The 16,416-nt window shown below is 38.4% G+C and overlaps 1 protein-coding gene and 1 non-coding gene across 3 annotated transcripts in view; both read left to right on the top strand.

Moving 5' to 3' along the window:
- Nucleotides 1–7,073, top strand: part of LOC101971161 (ubiquitin-conjugating enzyme E2 E2) — a 290,218-nt gene extending 283,145 nt beyond the window's left edge. For both annotated transcript variants that reach the window (XM_078038301.1, XM_005317262.4), the window contains exon 6: nucleotides 6,232–7,073. In XM_078038301.1, the coding sequence (XP_077894427.1) occupies nucleotides 6,232–6,329 (98 nt within the window). In that variant the 3' untranslated portion in view covers nucleotides 6,330–7,073. The remainder of the gene's footprint in view (nucleotides 1–6,231) is intronic.
- An 8,307-nt stretch (nucleotides 7,074–15,380) lies between these two features.
- On the top strand, nucleotides 15,381–15,462 carry Trnav-cac (transfer RNA valine (anticodon CAC)). Its single transcript has one exon. It is a non-coding gene; the product is annotated as a tRNA-Val (tRNA).
- Nucleotides 15,463–16,416: the final 954 nt, after the last annotated feature.

Genomic DNA, 16,416 nt, shown 5'->3' with positions numbered 1-16,416 from the left:
TTTGTTTGTTTGTTTGTTTGTGGTACTAGGGATAGAACGTGCTGGGCAAGTAGCGCCATGCCTGCCAAACATATAGATGGACTAGAAGCTTAGCTCAGTGGTAGAGCACTTGATTAGCATGTGCAAAGGCACTGGATTTGATCCCCAACACTGGGAAGAAGGGGAAAAAAGAGAGACACAAAAATGAAACAAAGAAGTATATTGGAACTTGACTCTTCAGTCAGTGTCATGAGCAGCTTCTTTGCTGTTTGGGTACAGTAGTCCCTCTTATCCATAGTTTTGCTGTCTGCTATTTCAGTTACCTGTAATCAATCCCAGTCTGAAACTATTAAATAGAATATTTCAGAAATAAGTATTTCACAAGTCTTAAATTACATGCTATTCTGAGTAACATGATGAAATATTATGAATCCTTCTTTTCCAGCATATTCACAATACATACACTACCAACCCCTAGTCATTTAGTACTGTCTTCACTGTTGTCAATATTGCTGTACTTGTATTTAGGTAACCCTTATTTTACTTAATAGTGGCTTAAAAATAGTGATGCAGAGGAAATACCAGGACATAAAACATCGAAAGTTAGATTGCTTTAACTCCGGTACTACATGGCAGTGCTTCAGGGCATATAGGAACAAACATAGTAGATATAGGATTCAGTATTATCCAGTTTCAGGCATCCACTGGGAATCCTGGAATATGTCCCCCACAGATAAGAGGTAACTGTCATAATAGTTTCCAAATACTGCAAGAATATGTCCTCCAATTTTTGTGATGTTCAAAATGTAAGAACTCTTAATAGGTATACTTTTAGCTTTAGTCTGCATTATGAGCATTTTATTCATCACTTTCTTAAGTCTAGACAATCAAAACAATAAACCAAGTTCTTATTTGTGGCATTTGCCAATTTCAAGCTACCAATGACCCTATTACCTGCATAATTGGGTCAAGGTGCTCAGTAGCATGCCGTTTATCCTACCAAATAGAGTGGGCATAAAAGAAGAGCATAGATGATGCTAACAATAAAAGGCAGTAAATAATCAAGCAATAAGTTTAAATTTTATCTTATTTTTAACATTTAATTGTAAGTTATTATATAAATTTAATTTTTAATAATGGCTGTGTTTAAATTCCTAAAAATTTAAAAATTACCTGGCAAGTAGTTTCAAGAATGCCACTCTGCCTCTCACACAGCATTCTCCTGAAAGTCTTTTTGTACCAGAGTCACTTAGTGGGCTGGCTTCTTTTTTTTTTTTTTTTTTTTTTTTTTAGAGAGAGAGAGAGAGAATTTTTTAATATTTATTTATTTTTTAGTTATCGGCGGACACAACATCTTTGTTTGTATGTGGTGCTGAGGATCGAACCTGGGCCGCACGCATGCCAGGCGAGCGCCCTACCGCTTGAGCCACATCCCCAGCCCCTGGGCTGGCTTCTTGATGGAAACACTGACAGGAGAGGAAGGAAAAGTACAGACTGCTTTCATACTACTCCCTCGCTCCTTGGCTAACAAGGGGCAGATCTGCAGCATAAGATAACACTCAAAAGTCTCCTTCTTGCAGGCACCTCCTAGTCTTTACTAATGATTTACTTGGTACCCTTCTCTTGTTGCTAATGGTTTACTTGGTACCCTTCTCTTGTAGATGCACATAAAATGTCTTTTTAGGACATTTAATGTCTCTGTTTGGATTAGACCTATAGTGGTGTGATTTCCCACATTTCAACGAAATTCCAACTTTGTCCTAATCACTTGATCTTCAACTAGTAAACCAGAAAAATTCCAATATTCCTAAATCATATGATAACATTCTTTAGATAAGAGTATAAAGAATGAAATAGAAATAGCTTTAACTGTTCCACAAATCATATTAGGGTTATAAAAAAAATTGTGTGTGTGAAGAAAATGAATGGGTATGGTAAGGACCTACCCTGCCAGATGGAAAAACCTACAATAAAGCTATAGTGATAAAAACAGGAGTGAATAAAACAAAAAACAAATTAACCTGGGACTGTAGTTGTAGCCCAGTTGTAGAGCTCTTGTCTACCATGCATGAGGCCTTATAATAAAATCAGGTCTAAACATGTATATGAACCTTATGTATGATGTTAGCATTTCAAGAGAAGGTTGCTATAAATATAGGAGAATGTAAGTATGGGAGAATATTTCTAAAACACTGAGAGTGGATGGAGAGGAACTTTATAAGAATGACATCAAACCAGAAAATATTAAGGAAAGATTTGACTGATTCCACCACATAAAATTTTTAAATTTATATATGGCAAGAAACATCATGAACTAGGTTAAAGGAAAAATGATACACATGGAGAAAATATTTTCTCCACAAATAACAGATGAGCAGTATCAGCCTTAGAGGTACACAGAATTTATTTTGGCTGAATACTGAACAACCTGTGTTAAAAATCAATGAACAGCCTAAGGCAAAGCTATAAATGTTCCCATTCCAAAATGAACTTGTGAGATACAAGAATAAATATGGAGTTTTATTTTCAAGAATGTAATATTATAAGTTTATTATTAAAACTTAAATACCTTTTTTAAGTTTGTCATTACAATGTAGCAGTGTAATTTTTCAGCACTGCCAGCTTGCTACATGGCTCTCTGCACAGTTCCAATACTTAAATAGTTGCTTGTTTTCAGCTGATGAAAAGCATGAATTTGGGGGTCTGTGTTTGTCAGTATGGGTTACTGTTAGTAGAGATTTTGCTCTCAGATCAATAAGCGTTCCTTTTTCTCCAACTGGGACAAAAAGGTCACGACTTCTCAACTCCTAGACTGAAAGATTTGGTGATGGTGATGATACAGTGTTGTTGAAGCAGTTCCACGAACTGAAGCTTAAAGAAAACACTTCTTGAATACTTAAGAAGCAGGCAAAAGTTTTTCTTTGGGGGGCTGGGGCTATAGCTCAGTGGCAGAGTGGTTGCCTAGCATATGTGAGGCACTGGTTCTATCCTCAGCACTACATAAAAAATAAATAAACAAAGATATTCTCTGTCCCTCTACAATTATAAAAAAAAATGTTTTAAAAGCTTTTCTTTTGTGTTGTTTTGTTTTGATACAGGGACTTGCCATGTTTCTCGGGCTAGTCTTGAACCCCAGCATTTAAGCAATCCTCCTGCCTCAGCCTCCCAAGTGCTGGGATGCATGCTATACTACCTGGCTCAGACATAAGATTTTTCCCCTAATATTTTCATCTGATATTTTCACATTATTTTACTGCTTTACACAATCATTAGATGTGCCAGCAGCCTTTGGTTTTTACCAAATGTTTTTTGTCAATATCAGTATCTGTAGCAGACACTATTAAGACATTATGTTCCAACAACCTTTTAACACATGGAAGCTGTTCTTCCTTCTCACTTTGAAGACTTGTATGAATACCCATGTAGACAGATCCAAATCTTTCCCTGGGTATTATATAGTTTGTCTTTGGCCCTAAGAGATTTTTAGTCCCAAATTACATTTAGCTAGATTACCAATATTTAAAAGCTAGTATTCAGCTACTTAAATAAGTCCAAGTGATGATTGTATATGCTTGTTAAATACGATGGTAGTCAATATGATCGTTGATCTTTGCAAGCTCAGTAAAGTCCTTTCTTTATTTTATTTATTTGTTTTTGAATTTAGGGTACTGAGGATTGAATGCTTAAAGCTTGCTTGGCAAGGGCTGTGCCACTGAGCTACACCCCCAGCCCTTTTTACTTTTTATTTTGAGACAGGGTCTCACCAAGTTGCTGAGGCTGGCCTTAAACTCATAATCCTTCTACCTCTCAACCTCCCAAATAGCTGGGATTACAGGTCTGCAACACCCTATTCTAACTTTCTTTTATTCATCAAGCTATTTTAACATTAAGAGCTATTTGGTTAATGATTTTTAAAATTCTTTCATTTTTTATTTTTGTTTTGTTCCTTCATTTGTATTTTAAACACAAGTAAACTTTTCATAAATTTACAGATGCAGTATAATAATGTTCCTTACAGCATTGTTTATGATGCTAAAGTTAAAAAGAACCCAATGTCTGTAAACAGAAAATTGTTCATTAGGAGAATATTGAAAATGATGATGAAGAAAAGAACTTATCCATGATAAAGTGACTTCTGGAAAAGATTATAAATGCAGACCATAAATTAATCCTTGTTTTATCATCATGTGTAGGGAGAAATACATCAAAATATTAGCATTAGTTTTTTCTAAGATAATTTACAGATACTCATTACTTACAACTTGTCGTATGTTGTCTGAGGTGATTCTTTAAATTATTATTATTTATTTTATAGTTAGCATGTATAATTTTACAAGTGGAAATAAGCAAAATTCAAAAAAGGTAAAAAGAACTCTGAAAAAAATAAAGGTTAATTATATAAATATGCAAAAAATTGTATAGTCCATGTTATATTACCAATTCTAACTATTTTTGAGATTTCTCCTTCTGCCTCCTAAAATACTGTTAAAACTTTATGCAACACCTTTTCCTACCCCACAGCTTTCTTATCCTTCATTTGTCTCCCTCTGCCTCCTTTAGGGTGAAATTACAGGCCTGTCTTCCTCCCTGTTCCCAGTATGTATTCACTCCATGAAGGTGCAATTTTAGGTAGAGCATTAATGTCACTAGTCATTCTTCTGATGTTAAGCTTCAGTCAGTTAAGAAGTACAGATGGGTTGTCAGTGTGTTTTACTAATGTAAGATCTATTTAATGAAACACATCTTGAATGATATAAGCTAAGGATGCCCAAGTTTAACCCTCTTTACACTCTAGACTGCTAAGAATTGGGTCAAGATGATTTTTTTTCAAAGGTAGAGAAATGTGTTATACAACTCACTTTGGCCCTACGGTCATACTTAGTCTCAACTGAAAGACCCATGTTTTCTTTGAAGTAGCTTGGCAAATTCCCAAGTTTTTAGTGTCTACCCTCAGTATTGCTGGTTTAAGTCTTATTGAATCAGAAAAAAAAAAAAAATCTTACCGAATTATGGTTGGCCTGGTTTCAGTGGTAGTTTCAATTTCAGCATTTGGGAGAGTGAAGGAAAGATGCACAAGAGTCTAAGAAGCAAAAGTTCTAAACAAACCCATATACTGGATAGTCCTAATTTTTGTGATCTAAGTGAATGCAGGAACCTGGCTTCTCTCTGGAATAATTACAACAAGCTTGGCACAATTCCAAGAAAACTAGGCAAGACTTGTCAGACAGGCCCTCTGAGGCTTTGTTATCTACATTAGCAGATCATTTAAAAGGTGATGTCTATAATATTGAGAAAGCGTAAGCACCAGTCTCTGTTAGGTAACAATCTCCAAATCTTCCATATTCTCTACTTTTTTTTCCATAAATAACATTAGCTTTTGCTTTGTTATTTTCTCTTCTCATCCATCTGTTCTAATAAACCCAAGCTTTCAACACCAAATGTAAGGGAAATAAAAATCAGGGGAAAGAATGAAATTAGAGAATTGGAAGAAACTAGATGGATCTTGGGATATCCAGAAACCTAAATTTTCTTTTTGTTTTTGTTTTTCTTTCATTAAACATTGATGGTAAAGAGTCATTTCCTCTCACGTACTATATAGGTGAGAGTATGGACTCCAGCTAATTGATGGAGTTGATGTGTTCAAATGTTAGGACATAGTAAATATCATGAGTGTTAGCTAATAACATCTATTAACATTTTTGTAACATGAGCTATGTGGATTTTGATTGGAGAAAGAAGATTATCTCTCCCCTATCTGATTGCTGCTGGACTATGTTCAGCTGACCATCTGAAGGTTCCCTCCAAGCAGGGGAATGAGGGACATGAGAGCCACCACTTCCTTAACTCAAGGTAAAAGAGTTGCCCATGCCTTCCAAACCTCTGCCCAAGAGATCTCAAAGACCCTGTAATCCCCACCCCACATCCCGCATGCTTTTCTTAGTGAAATAATCTACTTAAAGACCAGAAGAGCAGGGTGAGAAGTGTGTGGTGGAGATAGGGAAATAAAATAAGACTTACCAAGAAATACATCAGAAAAGGTATCAGTACGCCTAGATGACTCTTCAGACAGTTTGTGTGAAATTTGGTCTATGTCCAGGTCCCTGGCTCTGCTGCAGTGAGAACAAGGGCCAGCTTCCTGGACACCCCTTCTTTTTCCTTGAACAAGGGCCAGCTTCCTGGACACCCCTTCTCTGACTTGGAAGAGAAAGAGTTGCTGGTATTAACTGACTCCTGACCCTGCTTCTCTTGCAGCCGACCCTCTGGTGGGCAGCATTGCCACACAGTACATGACCAACAGAGCAGAGCACGACCGGATGGCCAGACAGTGGACCAAGCGGTACGCCACATAGGGACCTGCTCTCCGCCGCCCTGCCGGACCTGTGCAAGCACATTCACCAAGTGCATCAATAGCCCTGCCACCCCTCTGGACCTCGGTTCTTATTTTCCAGTTTTTATTAAATTTTGAACTGTTTTGTGATAGTATGTCTCCCTTTTTTCTCCCTCCTCTCCTTTCTTTCTCTCCCTCCCCCCTCTCTCTTTCTCTCTCATTTTATTACCTTTTTGATTTCTGTTAACTTGAAAGATTTGGGATTATTTTTCCCCACATCAGTGTGGATGGGAACTTTTATTTTCAGTGCAAACAACATTGGATCTATAATCGTAAGAGCTTTCTTATAAAGCTTTGTAATACTGTGTGGTTTTGTTTTTTGTTGTTTGTTTTACTTTGAATTTTTTTTCCTTTTATTTGTTCTTCGGAAAAACACAAATTCAGAATTCTATCTCGTTTCTACTTAAATGTAGTGCTTAGGGTTAATTTTTTGTACTGAAGTCTTTATTGGTGGGTGCATGCTACTGGGAACAAGTTTTTGTACAAAAGCTTCAATCAGAATCACTGTGCATTACTGAGACCCTGTTTATCACTAGCCTTCTGTTCACCACACAGAAGACTGTTGGATTGAACAAAATAATATGTATTTTGATTTACTTAAAGTGCTTGTAAATTTCTTAGGGACCTGCCACTTTTGACTGTGGATCAGTTGATGTACACTTGTATTATTAAAGCACTCAATAAATCACTGTGGCTGATAAATGCATTTGTGTTAACCCAGCATTTGCTTTGTGTCCTGATGACCTTCATAGCCCTACGTGCGGGAAGGCTTGTCCTGTCTAATTCAATTACAGTTTCAAGTGTATTTTTCATCTAAGACCTCTAAAATTGCTTTGTAGTTAAGTCGCTTAGCATGTGGAATTTCTCCAGCTGTCAGTAGCCTGATGATTTTATGGTTGTTTCAGTGGATCGCTATCATTGTGTTGTTGGCCATACTTCCATCCTGTTAACAACCTTCTTTACTCAGCAGTTAAAATATGTGACTCCAAAAATAGCCATCAAGTGAAGGTGCAGTCTGAGCTTATCATTGCACTCAACCACTTTCGAGTTTGTCTCCTTTTTCTTCTTGAAATTTTTGTAGTGATTGCTGTCTGGCATTGTTTTGTTTTGGTTTTTTAATTCCAAAATTTTGGTGAAAGAAGCAAACTTACCTGTATCTGTCATGGTCACACATTCTGTGACAGGGATATGTCTGTCTGACTTGACTTTCTGGCTATTTTAGTGTGTGGCTTCAGGAGGCAGAGGAAACGAGTAGATGAGTTTTAAAAACTGACTTGCTGATTGATGTTCAGGACTCTTTAAGTTATACACATACTGGAAACTTCTCTTCCACTTAGCACAGTTACAGATTCACCGAACAGTTTTTTCTTAGTTAAGTAACCATGAACATCTTTACTGCTAATAGTAGGATTTATGAATGTAAGTCAGCCACTTCTGAATATTTCAGCATTTTAAAATCTGATTTAAAAGGTGAAGTTTTATTGTCTCTAAATGGTTAAAAAGAAACCCCAAATATAAATATATTTAAATATTTCTTTTAAACCAAAGTACCTAGGGTCATTTATTCTCTTTTTTAATAATGTTATTACCATTCATTTTATTGGAAAAACTTTTTCAGCATATCAGAACTCTATGATCTCTGTTGCAATAAATACCATCTCAAACTACTTCCAACTCTCTAATTGTAGCAAAAGGAACCACAGATAATACGTAAGTAGGCATAGATTCATTCAAATAAAACTTCAGCAAAAAACAGTAGCCATGGGCTATAGTTTGTTGGTTCCTGATACAGACCATTACAGAGGTTGGAGGGGACCAGGCAACTATGTCTTGACTCTTTCCTTAACATAAAATAAATTTAATTAATAATAACACAAGAATACAGAATAAATTTCACAAAATTGCTAAAAATGGTGTTTTTGGTTTTTTTGGGTTTGGTTTACTTTTGATTGATTCAACCACATCCAGAATATTAGTACCAACTTTTGTTGTTGTTGTTGTTGATAGACCTGTATTTTATTTATTTATATGTGGTGCTGAATGTAAACTCTAAATACTTTATGACAAATATATCCTGCTCTCAAAATTTAAAAGCTAGGAAAACTCCAGAGACATCTAGCTCACAGCAGAGCCTATTAAGTCTAGGTTCCAGATAATGTGGTGATTTTACTTGAAATCTGTAATCACAGCAGACAATGAATTCTAATAAGTTTCCAAAATGCTTGTAAAATAATATTTTGGAGTAATTTGGCACTAGAAAACTAAATAGTATCCACTAACACTTAGACATTTCTGATCCCAAGAATGATTTCACACCCTAATATTACTAAATTTCCCACATCAATTATTGCAAATTATACTATTTTATAGCTTTGTTATTGCTAAATAAAATGTTGAGAGATCCTTGAGTGAGGCAAAACTATTGGTCATTGAGAAAGTAAAAGTAGTTTGAGATGGTATTTATTGATCTTAAATGATTCAAAAAATCATAGCCTTAATTTGTCAGCAAACTAACTACAAATGAACCGTATTTTTATCTGTTCTTCTACAAGAATCCATTGAGATGGTGATTACAGAAATAAGTCAAGCTTTGCTCCCCTGCCCTTCAGTCTTTGCTTCTTATTCCAAAAATAGGAATTGCTATGGTTTGAATGTGTCCCCCAAAGTTCAAATGGGGGAAACTGAATTCTGAATGAAATTGTGTTAAGAAGTGGGACTTTTGTTTTATTTTGGTTTTGTTACTGAAGATTGAACCCAAGGACACTCTACCACTGAGCCACATTCCCAGCCCTTTTTATATTTTATTTGAGACAGGGTCTCAAGTTGCTTTGGCTGGCCGTAGACTTGGGATCCGGCTTGCACATTGTTGGGCTGAGGTGGGACTTCGGTCCTAAGGGCTCTGCCTTGTGAAGGATTAATGCTGTTATCACAGGATGAGTTTAGTCTCCTTCTCTACCTTTCTCCCCTACCCGGTCCACACATGCACTATTGCCCTTCTGATGCAGGCCCCCATCTGTTGTAGGCCCCTCCACCTTGGACTTCCCGCCAACAAAATTATAATAATTTTTTTTCTTCCCTGACTCAGGTATTTTATTAGCACAAAACAAACCTAACATAGGAAACAGACACAGAAGTTTATTGTGGAATACTGGCTTAAGAATCAGGAAGAAATGAAACATTTATCCAAAGGAACTGTGTACCAGGGCATAGTAAGTTATTGTTATAGTTTGGATCTGGAATGCCCCCCAAAGGCTCATGTGTGGAAGACTTGAAGAGATGGAGACTTTAGAAGGTGGGGCCTACTTGGAAGATGTGAGTCACTGAGAATGTGCCTTTGAAGGGTATATTTTGACTTTGGGCCCTCTCTGCTTGCACCGCTTCTTGCCACCATGAAGCAAGCAGCTCTGCTCCACCACACACACACCACTATGGCGTTCTGCCTTGCCAGAAACCTAAAGCAACAAGGGCAAGTACCACAGACTAAACCCATAAGCCAAAATAAATTTTTCACCTTTGAGTTATCTCAGATATTTCATCACAGCAATGAAAGCTGATTAACATAGTTATCTAACAAACCCTCAGCCTAGCCCTTGAAGGGTATAGGTGGCCCTGAATCCCATGAAATTAGCAGAGTGCCAAAATGAGATTCCCACCAGAACCCCTGCTATCAGCTACAAGACTACCGGCACCTTTCTTCTAACTACAAGATTATGATATAAACATAAATTGGCATAATTCAGTCTTAGAGTCAAGATGGTGTACAGTTTTGCTACCTTCAATAAATGGGGTAAAAATGGTTGAACAAAGTGTAGACCTGGTATTAGGAGACTAAACTGTAAGAACAGCCTTTCTAATCTCAAAAGGCACCACACAGATTTGCCCATGGGGAAACATGCCAATTGGGAAAACTTGAATGAACTCTGCATCTTGGAACGATAATAAAAGGGGTGTTAGCAGGGCACAGTGACATGGAACTGTGGTCTACTCAGAAGGACTCCTTGAGTCCACGTGTTCAAGAGCAACCAGAGCAACATAGTGAGACCCTGTTTCAAAATAAAGGGTGGAGAGTACTAATTGTTCTCAGGCATGGTAATTTTTAATGTTTCTATTTACAAAGAGAAGTGTCCATGCTTATTACTGAAATAGTTGAAATGACACAGATTAGCCCTACCAGAAGATCTGGACACTACTATATTTTATTTCAGGGTGACTCTCAAAATATCCCTATACAGGGTTCTCTGATACTTGGACTGGGACTTAGCCATATGAGCACACCCTAAGCTAGACCTGGACTTGTCCTCAGAGGAAATGTGCAGCAGGCCTCGCTGTGTTCTGAACCATAGTACTTCAAGTTCCATCCTATCTGAAATCTTCGGGAGTGGAAACCATCAAGGGACTAAGAGCAGCTTGGCCTTTGCAATAGTTTGGATCTGGAATGTCCACCAAAGGCCTCTGTGTTAGAAGCTTGGTCCCCAGGGTGGAGCTATTAAGAGGTGGTAGAACCAATAGGAGACGGGGCCTTGGGAGAGGTCTGGGGTTATTGGGATCATGCCCTCTTTCTCTCTCTGCTCTGTCACATGCTTCCATCACAACGCATCTCTGCTTTTTGAGAGATCCAAAGCAATTGGGGCCACATGACCAGGGGCTGGAACCTCCAAAACTGAGCCAAATAAACCTTTTCTAAGTTATCTCAGCTATTTCATTATAATGATGGAAAGTTGACTCTGGTTCCTAAAGCCTAGAACATTCTTCTCCTGCTAGGCACTTTTTACTCTCACTTACCACCATGAGCACTGGTGATATGAATTTGGGTTGTTGTAAAACAAGGTCCCATGTCTCAGGAATCCCTCAGTCCTCCACAGATCAGGACTGCTGGTCAGCAAGTTTGGAGATTAGGATGGAATTTCAACTTGAGAGCTCAGACTACACTACACAGGACCAGTTTGGCCCACAGAAATGCTTTGCTTAAAAATAGTTTAATTAATCATTTTTGTTTGATTTTTGCAGTACTGTGGATTGAACCCAGGGCCTCACACAGGCTAGACAAGTGCTTCACCTCTGAGATGCATCCACAGACCTCTTTTTAATTTTAATTTGAGATGGGTTCTTGCTAAGGCTGGCCTCAAATTTCAATCCTCCTGCTTCAGCCTCTCAAATATCTGGAATTACAGGTGTGTGCCATCACATCCAGCTCACAATGACCTTTTTAGAAGAGGTGTGCACTCTATGCACTCTGCATTTTGGAGAACTCCCCCACTGCATAACTCATGGATTTCACACGCAGCTCTGTTGACTCTTTCCTTGGTCTAAAGTAATGTGAGGGATTTAAACTAGCAGCAACTTCCTTTGTACCACCAAACATGACTTACATGTATATGTCTATGAATGGGGAGTCTAAAACATAATATGCCTTTTCAGAGAATTTTCTTTACCTATTTATTTTTTGAGATGGGATCTCACTGTGTTGCCCAGGCTAGGTTTGAACTCATGATCCTCTCTCCTCAGCCTCCCAAGTATTTGGAATTAAAGCATGTGCCACTGCATCCAGCTTAAGATAACTTTTAAGAAGGAACATTCCTGAGTTTTAAAACTCTTGCTCAGGGGACCCACACAGGACAATGGCAGCATTATTGTAACCACTGATCTCTTACATTACCCACAGAGTCAAAGTGGGGGGCAAACCCACTCCTCTGGAAAACCCAGTGTCAGCATTTTGAGCTCAGATTACAAAATAAACCTTATCCAGTCACCTTGGCATCCTTGGGATTCATGTGACCTCTAATCCCACTTCCATATCCCCTTCTACACTCTACACAACCCTCTCATCCTTTCTAAAGGATGGGAGGTCAGAGTTCAAGATGACAATCACATCCTGGTTTATAGGTAATTTAGATCTTCTGAGAAATTCTGTCAAGCTATGCAACAGAAAGTAACAGATGCTTTACAGTCGCTGCCTCTGAGCACAATGAGAAACACCAAGCAAGATTCTTCTCCTTAATCCACAGTGCAGGAACAGCACAAAGGGGCACTGAGAGGTCACACTCTCCAGGGACAGCCGCCTCCTGCTGAAATTGCCTGGAAGTAAGATGATAGCATTCTTCATTGTCTGCTCAGTCTCGAGCTCAAAACTACTGACAAGCAGATAAATAAATGAAGATGGTCACCACCACGAACTTTGACAGCTTTGATCTCTATCCTGTAGATCAACAGCTGACTGCATTCACCAACAGACAGCTCCCAACTACTATGATCTGAAAAACCAGAGAAGCTTATGGACAATTATTAGAAACATGAAAAGAAATTTCCAAAGCTTGGATTAATCCCTAAGAGATGCCATTTGCTTTAACAATATATGAGGAGATTATTTAAAATTCAACCATGACTATGCATTTTTCCTTAAATGTAAAACATATGTCCTTAAAGACTCTCACCATTCCCATGTGTTCTTAGTAGTGTGTAATAAAATATCAGGATGTACTTGTCAGTACAGATTTGGGTGGGGAATGGCAATGTTTAGTTATTGTTTAGGGGTTTTTTTTTAAATAAATGTGAGGAAAATTGGTGTATATGAATTGGTGTATATGAAATATATTGTGTAAACACAATATAACAATTTATATAAATGTGCTACCTTGCAGGGAGTATAAAATATCCCCAATACCGTGTTATTAAATCTTCAAAATGTTTGTAAACAATTTATTCCTGACTTGTTTAAGAGGTTAAGGAGGAAGTTGGCTGGTTTCTCAGAGTCAAAGGAGAATTAAAAATGTGTATGAGTTAAGAAGAATAGACATTTTGTCAGAATGGTAATATTATTATTTATAGCAAGAGATTGACCTCCATTTAGGGAAGATGAATAGAGAGCTATAATTCCTCCTGAAGCAGAATCTATAAATCATCCCCAATATCCATTCTCCTTTCTTTCCTAAATAGAACCATTGGAAGTTTTAACTGAGCACTTGCACCCCTCCCCCAGCTTGAAACTAAATTCCCTCTTAATCTTCTATGGCAGGCTGATTACAAAACTATGGGCCCATTTCTCAATTCTTCCCAATATCCATGTCCTGCACAGCTTCTTCCATGAAACTTTGTTTCCATGAAACAGCTTCTTTCTTTGAATTCTCCAGGCCTCAAGAGTAAGTGCCAGGTCATTCCTGCTAGCAGACATGGAGAAGAACTGAGACATTGAAGGTTAACCAATCCTCCCTTGCATGAGGGAGTGCCAACCAACATCTCGGGGCCACCTATGTAGTGTGCAGCAGGTACCAGGTATATTAACCCAGCCAAGACCAAATAAGCTGCCCACCTGATTCTTACATTATTGACAATAAAAAGTGATATTGATTGAAGCCACTGAGTTTGAAGTGGTTAACTACATAAAAATAACTAATACACTTCTTCAAAGGAGGCATAGCCATGAAACAAATTTCTGATCAGAAATTTGTGAATAAGCCAGGCATGGTGACACATGCCTATAATCCCAGTGACTCAAGAGGCTGAGACAGAAGGAGTCCAAGTTTGAGGCCAGCCTCAGCAACTTAGCAAAGCCCTAATCAATTTAATTAATAAGATTAAAAATGTCTAAAAAAAATTAAAAAGGGTCAGTGGTAAAGTGCCCCTGGGTTCAATCCCTAATGCCCAAAAGAAGAAAAAGTGAACAGAAAATGGCTGGGGATGTGGCTCCAGTATTCAATACCCAGTACCACGCCCCACGCCCCCCAAAAAAAGTCTATTGGAACAAGTAGAAAAAATTTCAGTTTCTACCTTGAATAAATATAAGCAGAAATATCTGGCCGTTAAATGTTCCAGTATCATATTCAGGAATGCTCAGTACCCAGGATTGTAACTAGGAAAACGGGAAGCATCCGGGTATGGAAAGGAGTGTGATTATGGGAAATGGTGACAACACTTGGAGAGAGGAATATGTGGAGTAAGAAGAGCAAGAAGGCCAGAGCCAAGCCTTGCAGATGAATCACATGGCTTATCACCATGCTACCCAAAATGTTCAGAGATGACATTTAAACACATTTGATTTATTTATTTATTGGTACTGTGGATGAAACCCAGAGCCTCACACATCTAGGCAAGTGTTCTACCTCTGAACTACATTCCCAGCCCTAAAATGTTTATTTTAAAAAACATATATACTACTGATGAAAAAAAATAAGGAATTCTGTCAATAGATGAACTATTCTGATTCTGTATGGGAAGACAAAGCAACTGGAAGTAGTGATGGAATTAAAGACAGAAGTATGTACAGAGGAAAATTCCCATCAGGGAGACATACAGAGGTAAGATCCAGTCCACAGCAAAACATCCTTCCTGCTGCTGCCCAAGTGCTCTCCTGGACTACAAGGTGGGGGAGCCTGGATCCCCCACACCTCGTACCTCCCACCCAGACCTTCATGTGAATGAGAAGTCTGTTTTTGTCTTTTTTAAGCCAGTGTTGTGCTGGAGTTTCTGCCACCTGCAGTGATCTGAGCCTCACCAATGCACGTATCAACCTTGTGATGGTAGTGGCTTTGAGGATCAAGAGCCCACAGGCAGGGATTGGAACAGCAAGCCCAATCCCTTAGTGAACTATGAGATACATAGAAAATATTAGAGATACATACAAAATGTTTCGAATTTATATCTAATATTTTATTTCTTTTATAATAAAGATATAAAGCCACTAAGTGACAAGTGTTAACACATTCTGTGTGATGAATACACGTTTGTTATTCACATTTAACTCAATACAAATAATTTTCCAAATTAAAAAAAAATAGATTGAAAGTCATGCAAGGAGCGTGGTGGTGCACACCTGTAATCCCAGCAACTCAGGAGGCTGAAGCAGGAGGATCGCAAGTTGGAGCCAACCTGGGCAACTTAGCTAGACCCTGTCTCAAAAATTAAAAGGACTGGAATGTCTCTCATCCCCAAGATGACGAAAGAAATTGAGTCATATATAAGGGGGGGTTAAGAGATTAGTTTCTGTATCACATTTTGGTAAGCTTAAATCTTTTAATAATGTGGAGCTAAGGATGTAGCTCAGTTGGTAGAGTGCTTGCCTCACATGCACAAGGCCCTGGGTTCAAACCCCAGCACCATAATAATAATAATAATAATAATGAATGTGTATTTTGTCATCAAAAGAAGTATGAAGATGTAACAAAATGGTAAAATTTAGAATGGGAAGAGACAGCCCAGGTAGAAAATTTTTTCAATAAATATTGCCTTGAAAGCAGATAAATTGGGGTGGTAGTCTGAAAAAGATGTTTGATCAAAGGAGAGATTTTTTAAACGGAATATACTGGAGTATACATATGATGGTAAAAACAATCCAGAAAAGAAAGATGGAGTGAGAATGTAGTTTGCTACTCAGAACCTTGTCATCACCGGGGGCCTTGACAGAAATGCAGAATCTCGAGCCTCTGGCCCAGACCTGCAGGATCAGACTGCATTTGCAAAGTTCTCCAGGTGTTTCACAAGCACACTGAAGTTGGAAAGGCACCAAGATGGCATGCACTAGGAGGACAGACCTGTGGTAGGAAGGACAATGTCTCTGTCACGGCTGAAAGGAGGATCCTGTGGCTGGTGCAGATAATGCAGGAAGATGTTGACTTGCAAATTGAGAGATGGAATCACCATCTGACAGCTTTCATTTTCTGACCAAAGACTGAAGCAGGTCACTTTCTAGGAAGTAAGGGATACTGGAAGGTTTGAGAAGAAAGAAAGTATGAAACAGTCATCTGAGAGAGGACCTTCTTATAGAAGCATGGTAGGTTGCCACCAAAGTCAAGCGTCTGTGTGGAAGTGCGAGCATATAAGCAGAAAGAAGCTGAAACTAGCCAGCCAGGTTGTATGACTGCAGCAACATTCAGACACTCAGGACCCAGGCAAGAGAATTCAGGAAGGAAAGAAAGAAACTGATGAGGGGACATAACCTGAAATCCACCCTGGTAGCTGGAAACCCAAGTCAGGGTAAGGGTGGAAGGTGGTGATTAAAGAGTATGTAACAAGCAGTCTGTCACTTACGCATTGCACTGCATGACAACCTCTGACAC

This window comes from Ictidomys tridecemlineatus, chromosome 2, assembly GCF_052094955.1.
Source record: "Ictidomys tridecemlineatus isolate mIctTri1 chromosome 2, mIctTri1.hap1, whole genome shotgun sequence".
In the NCBI taxonomy this organism is placed as follows: Eukaryota; Metazoa; Chordata; class Mammalia; order Rodentia; family Sciuridae; genus Ictidomys; species Ictidomys tridecemlineatus.
The sequence above is the reverse complement of the archived record's forward strand: the minus strand, read 5'-3'. Positions and strand labels throughout refer to the sequence as shown.